A 16,168-nucleotide genomic window follows, 5' to 3' on the forward strand; every position below is an offset into this window, starting at 1 on the left:
GTACTACTTTTATGCCACTGATGCATCAATAAAGTTGTGTTGAAATGCCTGGCTGAAACTGTTACCTAAAGCACTATAGCATCAATTCTGATTTATAAATTACAGAGGTTTGGCACAAAGCAGAGAAAATTAGGGGAAAAGACCCTAAAACTGAAAAGACAACTGAAAAATCAGGTCATTTAAGCTAAGGAAGTATCTCAAGCAAGTTTTATAAGGCTTCATTCCTACTTTCTCCTTAAGACTTGTGCATATTAGCTTCCCTCGTGTATTTAATACTTTTGTCTTGCAGAGGTTGGGATGGAGAATGAGGTTGTAGGTAGGAGAATTAGCCCAGTACGTTTAATGCAGACTACAGAAATGTTTCTGCTCAACTCTGGGGACAGAGATGTGTTGGACTGGCTGTGGAAGGGATCTTGAGAGCTGAGGGAGACTGGATCAGCTCTCTGTCTCTCTCCAGTGGGGTTGTGTGCTCATGTTTGCTGTTTAAGTGTTTATGTCCTGAGTGAAAAAATAAAGGGAGATTGTAAAGGAAAGACTGTGGTAAGCAGGAAGTGCAGTGCCTGAAGGAAACACCCCTGTTGCCCCTGGCAGACAGTGATTCTTTCTCAAACTCTATTTCAGAGCACTTAATTCAGGCCAGATAAGAAATCAGGATTGAAAGGATGGTTTCACCTCTGGTTGAGTGCAGGCAGTGACTGTCTGGAGCTGAGGTTTCTCTCTCTGGGGCTGCTTCAAGTGCTTCCAGCACATCCCTTCTTTGGGATGAAGACAATATTTTACACAGGATCACATGGAGCTATACTAATTAAGTTTTATAGCACACCAAATATAACCGCTGAAATGGCATTTAAAATTCCAGGAGCTAAGCCTGGCTATGTTCCCCACTCCAGCTGTGTCTGTGTGCAGCTTGGCTCGTGCTCTGCTCTGTCCCAGGGAGCCCTATGCTGCCTCCCTCTGAGAGAGACCCCTGGGTGCAAGTCCCCGAGCTCTCCACAGTGCAGCAGAGCCCATCCTGTCCCTTCCCTCCATGCCTGCGTGTGCAGTGTCACCCAGGCTGGAATGAGCTGCTCAGGAAGGAGCTCTGCAGTAACACACGCTGTATGAGATTTTGGCCTGGGCTGATGATTTCTCCATCTCTCTGCACCAGCAGGGATGACACTGCAGAGTGAACGCCTGGGCCCCTAAGATCCTCCAGCCCCTTCCAAGCCCCCTTTTCATTGCAATTCTGCCATGTATCCACCTGGAAGGAAGGCAGGAGAAAACCCTATAAAACCCGGGATGAAACCATAGACAGGGGATCACCCAACACCTCTGCAGGAGGCAAGGGTCAGGTGTTTTCCTCTGGTCCCATCCTGGGCAGGATAGCATAGGGCTGGCCGTGGAGCCATGAAAACCCCAGCAGGAGCCCAGCTAAGCACCCAACAGGAGGCCCCAGGCTAGAGTCAAAGCGCCTCAGCTGTGCCCGCGAAGCCTGCAGTCGCTAAGACTGCGCTGCTCCTGTGTGTCCAGCTCTCTGGAGTTTCAGAGGTGTTTTCTGCCTTTCCATATTCAAACCACACCCAAGACACTATGTGGGAGCCCCGTGTCCTGCCCCGCAGATCCCTGACCTCCGGCAGCTCCCGCAGCCCGGCCTGCTGCCCTGGGCGAGGCAGAGCCCACCAGGCTGCGGCCGGGCCGGGGCCTGCAGCGACGGGGGGCAGAGCCGGCGGTGGGAAGGGGGGTCCGGGAGGCCGGACCGACCACCCGCCCCCCTCCCTCCCCTACCCCGACGTGGGGAGGGGCGGCCCGGCCGCTCCGTGAGGAGCCGTGGCTCCGCCCCGGGGCAGCCGTGCCGGTCGGGGCAGCACCCCCGCCCGCCCCCGGGGCTGTGTGAGCCCCAGGGCCGCCGCCGGCCGTGCCCGCCCTCCCCGCCCCGCTCCTCGGGCCGATATAGCCGCGGGGGGCGGGCAGGGGCTGGCCCGCTCCCCCCGACAGCGAGGGCAGTTCCCTGGCTTCCGTCCCGCCCTGCAGAGGGACCCCGCGCCGGCAGCACCCAGGTGTCTGCCCCCTTCTTCCCTGCCTGGATCTTCCCGACATGGCTCTGTCCCTAGCCGGCGAGTCGCTCCCCGGAGACGGCAGAGACTCTCTCGGGATAAGCCCCGCCGGCCTCGCCTCCTACTACCCCTCTTTCCTCCCACCCGCCCATTACTTCGAGACGGCCCCCGACTTCTTCCAGCCCCTGAAACCCCTGGGCGAGCTGGTTTCCTCCTCGCCGCCTCTACCTCCATTCACCTTCAGCAGGGTCCCCGCTTTTCTGAGCCAGCCGCCCCCTCTGCCCACCGACCCTTTCCCCAGCCTTCCTTTGCCCGTCTACACCAGGCTGCCGGCCCCCTTCCCTCCCAGTGAGGGCTCGGCCCTCGGGACGGGGGCCCCGGGGTCGCTCTCGCCGCCCTACCCGAGCCCCCCGCGCAGGGCTGCCCGCAGCCCGGGGGCAGACGGGGCGGCGGGGCAGAGCTACAGGTACCACTTCACCGAGGAGGAGCTCAACGCCGTGCTCTACGGGGCACTCCGGAGCAGCCAGCCGGCCGGCAATCTCCACGCCATCTCGGGGCTCCGGGTGTCCCCCGCCAGCTCGGGTAAGGGGGTATTTGACTGCGGTGAGAGGGACACAGGGCGGCCCTGGGCGGCAGCTCGCTCCTCGCAGCCAGGTGTGCGGGAGGGTTCGGAGACAGTCCCAAAAAGGGGGCAGGCGGCCAGGCTCAAGCGGCATCCCCGGGGGCACGTCGGACTTATCTTCCCTGTGGTTTTCTTGCGTTACGAGCCCACACCTGGAAAAAGCTGGGGGTGATTCGGGCTGCGGCCTTTGTCGGGGAGGTAGGACCCGCTCCTGAAGAAGGGGTTCCTCTTCTGCAGGCGCTGCGGACTCCGCCGCCCCGCTGCTCGACCGGGACTCGCTGCAGCTGCCCGAAGGTAGGTGTCCCGCACCGCCCGCGCCCGCCCGGCCGCCCGCCCGAGCCGCGCTCAGCCCCCTGTCACCCGCAGGGCTCTCGGTGCTGCGGGTGGCCTACGGGGACGTGTCCCAGCTCGGAGTCTTCTGTACCGACCCCATCCCGAAAGGAGTCCGCTTCGGCCCTTTCCAAGGCAAAGTGGTCAACACGAGCGAGATCAAGACTTACGACGACAACTCGCTGATGTGGGAGGTAGCGGAGGCACCGTCGGGCTCACCCCGCACCCCCAGCGCGGGGCCGGGGCGAGGTTTTTGGCGTCCCCTCTGCCGTAGCCTGCAAGAGGGGCTCGGCCCAGTGTGGGTGGTGGGACTGGTGAGAGCAGGACGTGTACGGAAGGTCAAACCTGATCCTTTTTTTCTCTGCTCGCCAGATCTTTGAATACGGTGGCCTGAGCCACTTTATCGACGGGAAGGGCGCCGCTGGTAACTGGATGTCCCTGGTGAACTGCGCCAGGTTCCCCGAGGAGCAGAATTTGACGGCTATCCAGTGCCAGGGACAAATCTTCTACGAGACCTGCAAGGAAATCTTCCCGAACCAGGAGCTGCTGGTGTGGTACGGCGACTGCTACGTGCAATTTCTGGGCATCCCCATCAGCTTGAAGGGCATGGCGGAGGGGAAGAAGCCCCCGCAGCACCCCGAAGGTGAGCCTGCCAGCAACCCCTTGAACGACACTGCCCCTTATTCCCACGGACGTGTGCCTGGTCTGGATTAGATTCACACGAGGGGAGGTAAAGAAACACAAGCACCACCTTTGTCCAGCGTTTTACTTTAAAGGCTTCCCCGACCCTGCGATGAGGCGGTGGTGGTGACCGGTCCTGCCGCGGGGGCGGTGGCCCCGCAGCCCCGGTCCCTCGGGTCTGGCCGCCCGCTCTCCCAGGGAGCCGATCCCCGGCCGCCCCTTCCTGCGGCATCCAGCACCCCGAAGCAGCAGCTTCCCCTCGGCACCGGGAATCCGGGAGTTTGCACCGAGGGCTGCCGGCAGCGCGGAGCAAGAGGCTCCTCTTTATTCCGCCGTCAGTCCGCTCCCAGTCCGCGGTTCCTCGGGGAGTTTAAAGTGTTCTTTGGTCTGACGATTGTAAAACATCTGGTGGTCCTGGGCTGAGCTTGCCTCGGCCCTCAGCGCCGTTGTTCAGGGTCCCGTTTTGGGAGGAAATGGGCTTTTCGGGGTTATTCCACCTTTGGTCCTGTTCCATCTTAGGATTGCACACCTGACTTTCGTGTAATTAACGCTCTCAGTAAATGAGGCAGGCTGAAGTCGTTCCGATCCCCTAATGCCAGTATTGCTTGCAAAAGAAATGTCAAATGGACTTTACGCCAGGGTGAGGGAGGGTAGTTCTACTTGTAATGTACAGAAAGTATGATCTTATAAGCAAAATTTATGTATGGAGAAAACAGATTTGTGCCAGTGCAGGAAAAGCTGGAGCAGGGAAGGGATGGGTCAGCCCAGTGCAGCAGAAAGGGGGAGAAGCAAATTTGCATGAAAATTTGGCATGGAAAATTTTGTACCTGTTGTTTTGAAGTGTCTAATTTAACAGATGCTAAATTGTTAATTTCATCTTAAGGCTTAAGCTAAAGCTACTTTTATTAAAGACAGAAAAGAATGTATAAACGCCTGAAATTTTTCTGGTGTTTTTCCTAAATTCAGTGGTAAACAATGAATTGAAATTTTTAAAAAAGTCAAATAAATATGTTATTTTTTTCGATAGTTATTCGAAAACGATAGAAAAGGTGTGCAATTTTTTTTTTTCCTTTTGGGATGATAGGTCAAATTTGCGGACAATTCTTGATAAGAAATATCTCACAATGGTTGCATACGGGGAGAAGTTTTTATGTGGGACTCTGAATTGTTTCTTCACATGTTTTCTTGCTATTTATGGATATACAAGGATGAAATCCTGGTTTTGGCGAAGTTAGTGGCTAAACCGAATAATTTCAGCAGGCTGTGGGGTCTCGTTTGTTCCCCTCCTTTAAAAAGACAAGGGGAGCACTGCGAACACTCCGGAGATGCGGCACGTATTTTGTTAATGATATTGCCAGCATCAGTTTACAGTCGTTGCCCCCTGAGAGACTCAGAATTCCCCGTAGGGATCCCAGCTCTGACAAGGATGCAGATCTGGTCTGAATCCCTTTTGCCGGGGTGTAACGGAGACGTGGCACTTTCCCTTCTGCTGTACAGAAGCCGAGGAGAGCTTCAAGTGTGAGCGCTGTGGCAAAGTTTTTGCCTACAAGTACTACCGGGACAAACACCTCAAGTACACCCGCTGCGTGGACCAAGGGGACCGCAAATTTCCTTGTCACCTTTGTGACCGATCCTTTGAAAAAAGAGACAGGCTGAGGATCCATATTCTCCACGTTCACGAAAAGCACAGACCTCATAAGGTGAGCCTGCTCCCGGGTCTCTCCACAGTCACTGGCTCTTCTGAGGTACTTAATAAGTCTTTTTTTTTTTGGTCCAGATAAGATGCTGATAACGTTGTTCCTCCAGTTTCCCTGGCAGTTTCCTGGTGGGACTGCCCAGGAAGAGCTTGTCATGTGCAGCAAAGCTTGGTTAAGGAAATTTAATGGGTTTAGGTTGGGAAAAGAAAAACTCCACAGTCTCAGTTTAAAAAGAAAATTTCTCCTGGGTTTTTTGTGTGGTTGCATATGAATGTTGCTCCTTTTCTTACACAGTGTGAAGTTAACTTGTGTTTAAGATGCTTGGCTTGTCCAGGCTGAGGGGGGAGATGTCTCATGTCTGTTTCCAACACCCCACCCTTCGGTCTGAGAAGAGTCTGACAGCTTTATCTGTGTCTGTTGGACCGAACAGGGCTTAAAAGTTTTACATTCAGTGTGAAGCAGATTTTCAATTGTTGAAAGCAAATCTTTAAAATGCTTTACTCATCTCCACCAAACACCTTGCTTCTAGCACCAGTTTTCTCTAGCAGCACTGGGAATGGAAAATCAGACTTTTTCTAAAAGCCTGAGAAGGGCAAGTTCTAGTGCTTGAAATAGCACAGTTAAATCAGTCCTCAAAATTCTCCAAATACCTGTTTTATAGATCATCCTACAATGTCTATTTTTTTCAGAAAAAAACATTTTGTAACTAAAATGGCTATTACAATGTCAGAATATCTGCATGGAATTCGTAACAGAGAAAAAGTTTTCCATTAAATATGAGGTATTAAATACCATGTAATTCCTTTTCCTTTCCCTTGCCTTGGTAAATTTAAGCTTATTTTATTTTTTAGATAGTTTATCTTTTAGGGAAAAAAATTAAAACCGGGGCTGGAATGGAAAATCAGACTTTTTCTAAAAGCCTGAGAAGGGCAAGTTCTAGTGCTTGAAATAGCACAGTTAAATCAGTCCTCAAAATTCTCCAAATACCTGTTTTATAGATCATCCTACAATGTCTATTTTTTTCAGAAAAAAACATTTTGTAAATAAAATGGCTATTGACTATTACAATGTCAGAATATCTGCATGGAATTCGTAACAGAGAAAAAGTTTTCCATTAAATATGAGGTATTAAATACCATGTAATTCCTTTTCCTTTCCCTTGCCTTGGTAAATTTAAGCTTATTTTATTTTTTAGATAGTTTATAGTTTAGGGAAAAAAATTAAAACCGGGGCTTGATTTATAGATTTTTAAAAATGATTTTACGGAAGTTTATAGATTTTATTACTGAAAATCAATATTGTCTGTTCTGTAAAATAACAATTTTTTATTGAAACAATTTTAACAGAAATTATTTGAAATTTTGCATGGTTTTAATATATATATGTACATATGCAGATAAATTTGTTCTTAAAATCAGACTAAACATCCAGGTATTTCAATTTATTGCAGTTAAAATTGCTATTTTGTTTACACGTGAGTACATAAATACATGTGTATATTTGAATTATACGTAAGAAATGTGCACATCATCCACATACTTAATTTTTCCATTTAACTATGTGGTTACATGCTTCCTTTTAACTTTATTCCTTTTTTTTCCCCCCAGTGCTCTGTGTGTGGGAAGAGCTTTTCTCAATCCTCCAGCCTGAACAAACACATGAGGGTTCACTCTGGGGAACGCCCCTACAAATGTGTCTACTGCAACAAGGTAAGGCAAAGCCCTGCCCCATCCCTCCCTTTCTGCTGTGCTTTGTTTCTTCTGTTTTCTTTTAAGAAAATGCTTTTTATTGAACTAGTAACCAGATGAGTGGGTGTATATTCTGGGCAGCTGTGAGGTAAGGTGACAGGACTGGATGAGTTTCAAGAAACAGGGTCTGGTCCTATCTGACATGGAATCTGTGGTTCATACCAGCTCAGTGATCTGCTGCAGAAATAAGGTCTAGGGAAGCTTGAGAGCTTTTCAAATGCCATCCAAAGCATGCAGCTATATCCAGTATCCCACTTCTTCATCAGATAGATAATTTTTGGTGTTATTGACACTGCTTCTGGACTGCAATAAACAGATTTGGTCTATAAACTGAACCTGCACAATATGGATTTGTGCATGCTTACCTTGAAATATCAAGGCTGTTGGTGGACAGATGGGCATTGAGATTTCACTTAAAAAAGAATACAAGGAGAACCATACAGCCCTGATCAAAGATATGCTCTTCTGTTACTGCCCATCACAGCAGGGATGATTCAGATGAGCTCTCCCTGTGAAAGTGCTGGCAGCTCTCACAGCAGACAGCAAGTGGATGCACAGGCTGCTGTAGGATGAATATTGGTAGAGCTCCCAGTGCTGTGGAGTGTCCATGCAATACAGAAACCCCATCAGCAGTTGTATCTTGCTACTGATTTTGTAGAGAGAGAAGTTTTCTGTATGACTGGCTGGACTAACACAAAGATGAGGTAACCTGCTACTGATTTTGTAGAGAGAAGTTTTCTGTATGACTGGCTGGACTAACACAAAGATGAAGTGTCTTGCTGAAGTGCCCTTAGAGGAAACTCCTTTTGGCTATTATATTTTTTGTCTCCCCATGATCATCCTGAACATCTTATCAGAGATTTTAGAGCCAAACTCCTTTTGGCTATTATATTTTTTTTGTCTCCCCATGATCATCCTGAACATACTTCTTATCATCAGAGATTAGGATGAAATCTCATCCTTAATCTTCTGATCACAAGAGGAGGTGGCAGAGCTTTATAGGTTGCTCTGTAAAGAGATGTTTTGGGACTCTTGACCAGTCCCCAGCCAGTTCTGGTTGGACTGCTGTGGATTGGATTAGATTAAACTGTTTGTCCTCAGGCTGCAGGATGCAGCTACTTATCAGAGATTAGGAAATCTCATCCTTAATCTTCTGATCACAAGAGGAGGTGGCAGAGCTTTATAGGTTGCTCTGTAAAGGGATGTCTTGGGACTCTTGACCAGTCCCCAGCCAGTTCTGGTTGGACTGCTGTGGATTGGATTAGATTAAACTGTTTGTCCTCAGGCTGCAGGATGCAGCTATCCTAGGACATAGCCATAATTACTGAGGCTGGAAAACCAGGGTCTGTTTTAATGAATCCTCTCTGGCTCCTCCTATGCAATTACAATTCTTTTCCTCTTCCACCTCTAACAGTGGCTTTGCTTTTCCAGCTCCTTTGCTGGAAATCAGTGGTCACTTACTTCAGGAACACTGTGAGATTAAAGGAACAGTGCTGGGTCAGCATCACCATTCTCTCCCCAAAATATATTTTTGCCCTTGATATACACCTCTAAGGACTTATGTATAGGAATCTGTGGTCTTTTTGTTCTCTAAGGTTCCTAGTGAAAGAGTCTCTAAGATGTATTGCTGTTTGCCCTGAAAACTTATTAGAAAGTATTTATTTTGTGTGGTCTGTAAATAGTGAAGGGCCTGAAATTCTCTTTGGATAAGAAAAAATGGGGAAAACATGAGCAATTTTACAACATTCCTGCTCAAATTTTCATGAGAGAGTTTTATCCCCAAATGGAGAAGTCTTTATGACTTTGCTACTCAAAAGTGTTAGTGGTGGGGAAACTGGCTGGAAACTCTGCCAGCAGAAAGAGAAGAGTATGATGGAGCAGGGAAAATGAATCTGTAAATGATGTATGGTAGACTACATAGATGAATTTTAGCAGCTGAATCCCAAGACAGTCAAAGGGTTTAATTTAAAAAACAAAAACTGTAAGGAAAGCCTGCATTATGTTTCCCACACATAAATGAGCTGCAAAGTTAATTACGGTAGTATTGACTTCTTCCCTCTGGCATAGAAGATATTTACTGGTGTCTTTGGTCAGAAATCTTTCTCTGAGCTTCATATATCTCCACGGAGTCATCCACATCTGTATAGCAATAGCTGTTGCCTTGTGATTCCTCCTTGCTGGGAGTTTTCATTATTTTTTTCCGCTTGCCTGAGGAGTGGAAACGTGAGCTATTTCAGGACTTAATTTTCAGGGTAATGTGCTTCTGATGGGGTCTGGGTTACCTGAAGGTGGGGATTGCACGTGTGAAAGCAAATTACTTGCAACTCCATTTCCTTTCCTGCCCTGCCCTTGACGATCCCTGCCCTTTCAGGCGTTCACAGCATCCAGCATCCTGCGCACTCACATCCGGCAGCACTCGGGGGAGAAGCCCTTCAAGTGCAAGCACTGCGGCAAAGCCTTCGCCTCGCACGCGGCCCACGACAGCCACGTGCGGCGCACGCACAGCAAGGACAAGGGCTGCACCTGCTCCGTGTGCGGCCAGCACTTCCCCCAGCAGGAGGATTGCAACTTCCACATGAAGAGTCATGCTGCTCACTAGTCAGGAGCCCCACGGACGCGTCCTGGACCAGCTCATTGTGTGTTTCAGTCTGTGTGTTTCTGTTTGTGCGTGGCTGCGTGCACAGCGCAGGAGGTGACACCTGCAGTGGCTCTTGGGGTAGATCTGGTTTCTGGACCCAGGGCATGTGACTAAACACAGGGGACAGGGTACACCCTGGTGCCATTCTCTCTCTCCTCCCATAATACTGTAATCTCTAAAGACAGGATGGAATTCTACCTCCCAAAACCCCTTTGTGCACAAATATCACTGTGAGGAGTGTTTCTGCATCTCCAATGCCTATGGAGTGCCTGGTACAATCTGTATCAAGGCCTGTGTAAGGGTTGTTTTTATCAGGTGCATTTCTCAAAGCTGATTTAACCTGTTCGTGTTGTTTGGACAGATGACCATAGGTGTATGGTCTACTTACTCTTAACCTGTCTTTTAGTGATGTTCTGTTTAAATGTGAACTTCTCAGAGATACTGGCTGCTGGACGAACAAAGAGCTATTTTAAATCTTTTAGCTGCTGGGAGACTGAGAGCTCCAGGACTGTGAGACTAACTCTTCCAGAGAGTGCTGGATGCTGGTTAGCCCAGAGGAAGAGAAGTGGGGTGTGGTAAGATATACTCAGGCCTGATATCCCACCTAGCAGTTGGTTTTGTCTTCTCAAGAGTTTGGAGGACCAAACATGGTGATATTCCTAAGCATCAGTGAGCCATTGGGTAGATAATGAGCAGTCAAGTGGCCTGACAGAGGTGTTTCATTGTAGGCTCAGAGCAGGCCAGAGGCAAACACAATCGCAGCAGTGGTCTCTTCTTTCTGTATTTCCCTGAACTTCTCTGGTCCTGGCCAGGTGAATCTTTGCAGAGAACATTGAAATGAAGGGTGGGCTTGTCTGCTTCCTCCTGGCTTTATGTTGGATTAATGTAAAGTGATACCAGGACTCCTCAGTGCCTAAAACTCTACACATAAAATTCTTTTCCTGGTCTGCAGGGAAGGGGCTTTGCTTCCACGGGAGGACTGGAAGGTGTCATCCTCCATGTCTCACTACCCACACAAGCAATGCAGGAGTGTGGTCAGTGAGACATTTTCAATTCTTAAGAAAGTTGCGTTCTGTATCAATGTGAAATTTTAACTAGGAAGCTTATCAAAAAGCCTGTACTGAAGGACTGCTGAGGATAGGGAGTGCTGTAACTGGTATAGAAGTTTAAATTCTCACTGAGTGACCACAACGACAGGCAGAAGGTTGTGCATATGAGAGGGCTCACTGTGCCAGTGGGACTGTGTGTTGCATCCAGGAGGAATAATGGAAGTCCTTTTTGGAGCTAGTTGATAAACACATGTAGTTCGATATTACTGGGATGATAAAGTTCTCTTCAAAGTATCCTAGATCAGCTAGGATTAACAAGAATTTTGTACATAAAGTAGAAGAAAGTAAAGTTTTTATTTTGTACCAACTTTATTGGTCTCTTTAAATACAGCATAAAAATAGAAAATACTTTACTTGTACATTTAATTATACTGTGCAGATACTGTATCCTTAAATATATTGATTTGCACTAATTTTATAAGGTTTTTTGTATCTCAAATTGCTCTGTTCTCATTGTTTTCATGGTAAAAATATTTTTTAGATATTTATTGAATCACTTACTGGTAAACAAAATATTGAGGCCCAGCACTAGGAAGTATGTGAAATAAGCAAATCCGTTTGTATTGTATGTTTATACATGTAGGTTTTAGAGTATGCTCTGATTATTGGTTTTTGCTTATTTTAATACCAAATATTACTATAATACAGCAGGCTAAATATTTTGCATATTGAGGGCTGAATCCCTGGCCCCTAAATAGGTAAAATTTACCTATTTAGAGGCCAGAGAGCAGAAAACTATCACAGTACTTATGTGTACAAACTATGCTGTGAACCTTTCTTCCAGCTGCCTGCTATCTAGGAGGATGGCTACAAACATACAAAATCGTGGCCAACAGAAAAAAGAATTATGTGTGCGAAGCCTTTGTTAGTTCAGTCCCTTAAAAAAAAATCACTATTTGGTGAAATAAACTGCCTACGAATGAAGGAAATGTTACGACTAGGAATGGCTTTAAAGTACTGTGAAATGCCTGGTTAGCTTCCCATGCAGGTAACCTCCTTTTTTGCTCTGAATGAAGGTTGTATGTTTAAATGGTGCCTCTGTAGAGTTTTTGTGTGCATTTTCATCTTCTTGAAGAAATCCCAAATGTCTTGTGCTTAATTGTTTGCACCTTTCTATAGTATTTGATGTGTTGCCTATAAAGGAGTATTTGAAGGGTTATACTTGTGATTGAAGGTACTGGCTGTCTTGCACATTAAAACCGTTTATGTAAATTTTGATGCTAGTTATTGTGCACAAAACCATGCTATAAAAAGCCAGTGTCCATAAAGGAGACAGAGGAGTCCTGCAACTTTATTTGAATAAGGGGAGGGAGAGTCCACTGGGGTTTTGGAAGACTGAGCCTTCTTCTATCCTAAACTCCCGGCTGCATGTTGCCCTCTACCTTTCCCATTGGCTGAGGTACAGCCTTCCCGAGCTGCCTTGAACATTTGTCATTTTCTCCCAAAGTATGTAGGTTCTGCAACAGGCTTTGCTGACCCATTTTTCTATTACCATAAAGTTTAGGAGTTTAGGCTGTAGTCAAATTGTATGGGTTCTGTAAGAAACTTTCAGCTTGAGTTTGGTAGAGACATTAAGACCCATCTCGAAGACATTAACACCCGTTTGTCCTAAAGACCCTCACCCATCGAGTTCTTTGTGAAGACATTAGTACCCATCTTTCCTATTATTACTCTTGCAAATAATAAAAGTAAATTGTTAGAGGCTGCAGTGTACACTAATAGGCTGTGGCTTGTTTTCTGCCAGATGCAGAAAACTGTATTTGAGGTACTAGCAAATGGTTGAAGGATGTTTTCTCTGTCATTTGTAAGTCATTACAGAGTCAAACTCTCTCTTATGGGGAATTCTAGTCCTTGTCCTGCTGGACAGCAGCTGACTGCACAAGAAGTCAAAGGCACCCTCTGTCTTGATGGATTTGGTCTTAAGTACCCTAACAGTTCATGAAAGCTGAGAGCATTCACTTCTGGATTGAGTTCACTCCCACTTGCAAGCAAGGTGATTGATCCGGATTGAGCGCTAAAAAAAGGAATTAAACTACCTTGTAGCATTTAACTACCCTGTAGAGTGATCCTCTCCCTTTTGAATAGTGAGTCCCAGCTGTGCTGGGGACAGGATGGCGCTTGGCTCTGCAGACTTCACAGCAGGGTGGGGAGAAATGCGTCCGGAGGGAGGTCAAGCTGAGCCGCCTGTAAAACCACTGCAGATTTTAGTTTTCTGAAACGAAAATGCACTGATTGTCAGAGCAAACAGATTGCTGTTCTTGCCAGATGGGAGTTAGGAGAGATTAGGGAATCCTCCTGTAGTATACCTGTACCCTGTGTGTGTCCAGTGAGCTGAGGTTTTCCTGCCTGAGGATTTGCACATTTACTTGTACCTTTTGTGGCTGTGGTCTCAGCATCTGAGTGAATGTGCAGCTCTAGCCAGCTCAGCCAGGAGTAGGGTTTTGGATATTTGTACACACCGCCAAGAAGGGGGGAGACTGAGGGAGCGTGTGTGCATGCTGCACTTTTCTGTCTGGCAGGATCCCAGAATGACTGCATGGCACAGAAAGACATGTTCATGAAGGAGGCTGCACTGCAAGCTCAGCAGAAAAGAGAAGATTTGTGATCATGTGTAAAATCTCAGTCCTTGTGCTGGGCAGTCCCGGCTGCCAGGTCTGTCCTGGTGCTTCATGCTCCTGCAACTATTTCTGAGCTGAGGCAGCAGAAAGGACATCCCTGCAGCTCTCAGGGGGCTGGGCTGTGGCGTTACACGCTGTACTAAATCCATCTCTTCCATTTCTTGGCATCTGCAAATATAGGACAGAAGTGTTATTTTCCATGACAGTAACTACAGTAATACACTATGTGCAATATAGTGAGAAACACCCGTGTTTCTCAGTTAGTTTGGCTTAAACTGGCTGTGGGGTGGTGCCCCTGTCTGGGGTCACATTTGTCACTGCTTTCACTAAGGCAAAGGATGTGTGTGCACCCTGGCTCTTCTTCCCTTAACTAGGATTAAAAATGGCCCTCCCAAGGGGAGCAGCAAGACAAGTCCCTGGGACTAATCCCTCCTGTAAGACACTAGCTGACTTTAAGTGCTCTGCATTAACTCTGTGTGAGTTTTTAAAATGTTAATAGGAAGTGATCTAAATAGAAACCAGAGTATGAGGGCAATCAACTGTTTTGTTGGAGCAGAGGGGTGCAGGGAGAGAGACTGTGTGAGGCTAACTCCTGAAATGCTCCTCCTGGGTAAATGACAATGGGGAGACAAAGAAAAAGGTGGTCCCAGAGCTCAGGCTTGCATGTGTGAAAGAACAAAAGGCCTGGCCACAGACATCTGCTGCCTCTAGCATCTCCTGCATATCCATGTTTTTCAAACACCTGGTCCCCAGCCCCTGCTGTCCCCGTCCCTGTCCTGCTGCTCACTCTGGAGAACAGGGAGGTGGTTAACCACTGAAGGAGGGTGAAAAGCAGCAAGGAGCTTAGTGAATTGAAGATAATGTCACAAGCAAATATTGGTCAGTGCCAAACTATCCATTACACAAGAGAGATTGTTCACCAGAGGAGCCCTGACTAGCTGTCCCCTTCTTAAGAAAGCTATTCCTTGGGTCCCCAGTCTCCTACAGGCCTTTGCAGCAAGTGCTGGTGTTTGTTTTACCCCTACAGACACCTTCACCATCACCTTCATTTCCCTTTCTCTCCTTATACACATGCCCTTGCACTTTCTCCCTTCTGTCTCTCCTTAACACACTTAGTGCAGGGCCTTGGGCACATGAGGGAGGAGTGTGAGGCTCTGTCTTTGCTCTCTTCTTGTTCTTTTTCAACCTTAGGTGAAACATGTCCAGACTTTCAGTCTGTGTTTTTATGGTGTTTGACTCAAGCTTTAAAGAGGCTTCATCTCCACCAGCCTTTTCTGAAAAGCCATCCCCTCAAAGGTTCCTGGCGTTGGGTGTTGAAAACTGGGGCTGTGCAGCAACACCAGGGGACAGTGACAGCACCTCTGCCTCTCCTGCAGTGGGGCTTGAGGGACTCTATTCTATCTCCATCCCCATCCAGCCACTCTGCAGCAGCCTTGATGTAGGGGCTTTCATGAAACCTCAGCTTCTCTCCACTGTAGCAGTGACAAACCAGACTTAAACTCACAGGTCTAATCTTTGTTGCAGGACTAACCTGCTGGCCCAGCAATTTAGTAGTGTAGAGAGCACTTTTGAATGCCTTGCTGTGAGAATGCCACACAGTCCTGCAAACTGCAGTGTTATCAGCCTGCAAAGTAGCAGGGAGAAAATCCAATCCTTCCACTTTGACTGCAGGAGCTTGAGCAGAACCAGTAGGAGATACCTTAGTCATGAACAGAAATGCAGGAGCAGAGAAAACACCCACTGGGAATTAAGGAAAGAGGAAGGGATGATTACTTGGATTATACTGGCCAAAAAGAGCAATTCACAGATAACCCCTGAAGTGAAATCAAGCTTCCTAGAGAGCAAGACTAAGTCCTTCCTCTGTCCAAATCAAAGTGGGGTCAGTAGCACTCCCTCTGGAGCTGCAGAGGGTCGGTGCAGAGGTGGTGGGGGTCTTGTGAAAAGTCACTCCCCGGAGAAGTTTGGCTTTCCCACGAGTGACCGCAGTGCAGTGGCCAGGGCAGGCCCGCAGCAGCGCTGGGGCCAGCTGAGGGATTACCTGTATTGATTCTCTGATAGCTGTCAAGGTGGAGGGAAAGACTACTCTGCCACCAGCTTGGAGCTCTTAGCTGAGCGGGAGCATAACCACCCCATTAAAGGTTTCATTCAATAGCAATCTTTACTAAAGTAAATGGATAACAGCAGCCCCCCTGCCCCCAGCCCCTAATGCAAGAGCCATTATGGAGCAGGAAGGCAGCACACAGGAATGTGTATTTCTGTAGTATCAGTTTCACCAACAGACTCTTAATGAAAAGTGGATTTGGTTTTAATTTTTTTTTTTTGTCAGTGATGTGAAAACCCCCATGAAACAACCCAAGGAGAATCTGCTCTTCTTCTTGAACCCCCTTCCCCCAGATCTTGCTGTATGGCTGTACCCATCAGTAAGCAGAGTGGGAACTTGGGCTGGCAGGATCCTGCTGCTGCTGGGGATGGGCAATACCTGCAGTACTACTGCTGCTGGGGATGGAGCAGGACGTGCTGGAGATGGCAGTGCTGGAGGGATTGGGGGTTTTCCCTTCCATGTACCATGTGCAGTGCTGGAAAAGAGACAGTCCGGCCCCTGGAGGGCAGGATTTTACTTTTCTGCTCTGTCTGGAGCTGCCTTCATGAAAGCTTCTTTCCTTATGCTGGCAGCAAAAGAAGGCTTCACACC

The 16,168-nt window shown here is 47.7% G+C and overlaps 1 protein-coding gene across 1 annotated transcript; it reads left to right on the plus strand.

The window, feature by feature from the left end:
• Nucleotides 1-1,975: 1,975 nt before the first annotated feature.
• PRDM14 (PR/SET domain 14) lies at nt 1,976-12,057 on the plus strand. The gene is made up of 7 exons (XM_039702931.1): nt 1,976-2,615; nt 2,893-2,949; nt 3,022-3,179; nt 3,358-3,628; nt 5,164-5,366; nt 6,971-7,072; nt 9,483-12,057. Exons 1-7 carry the CDS (start codon nt 2,075-2,077, stop codon nt 9,708-9,710), a joined length of 1,560 nt encoding a protein of 519 aa, XP_039558865.1. The 5' UTR covers nt 1,976-2,074; the 3' UTR covers nt 9,711-12,057.
• The last annotated feature ends 4,111 nt before the right edge of the window (nt 12,058-16,168 follow it).

Source organism: Passer montanus, unplaced genomic scaffold (assembly GCF_014805655.1).
Source record: "Passer montanus isolate IOZ18808 unplaced genomic scaffold, ASM1480565v1 scaffold16, whole genome shotgun sequence".
NCBI lineage: Eukaryota > Metazoa > Chordata > Aves > Passeriformes > Passeridae > Passer > Passer montanus.

Bases quoted from the DNA above. Each gene is read 5' to 3' on its own strand.
- PRDM14 (XM_039702931.1), top strand. From the start codon at position 2,075: ATGGCTCTGTCCCTAGCCGGCGAGTCGCTCCCCGGAGACGGCAGAGAC. The intron at 2,616-2,892 runs GTAAGGGGGTAT...CCTCTTCTGCAG, and splicing joins GGTGTCCCCCGCCAGCTCGG to GCGCTGCGGACTCCGCCGCC. The intron at 7,073-9,482 runs GTAAGGCAAAGC...CTGCCCTTTCAG, and splicing joins AATGTGTCTACTGCAACAAG to GCGTTCACAGCATCCAGCAT.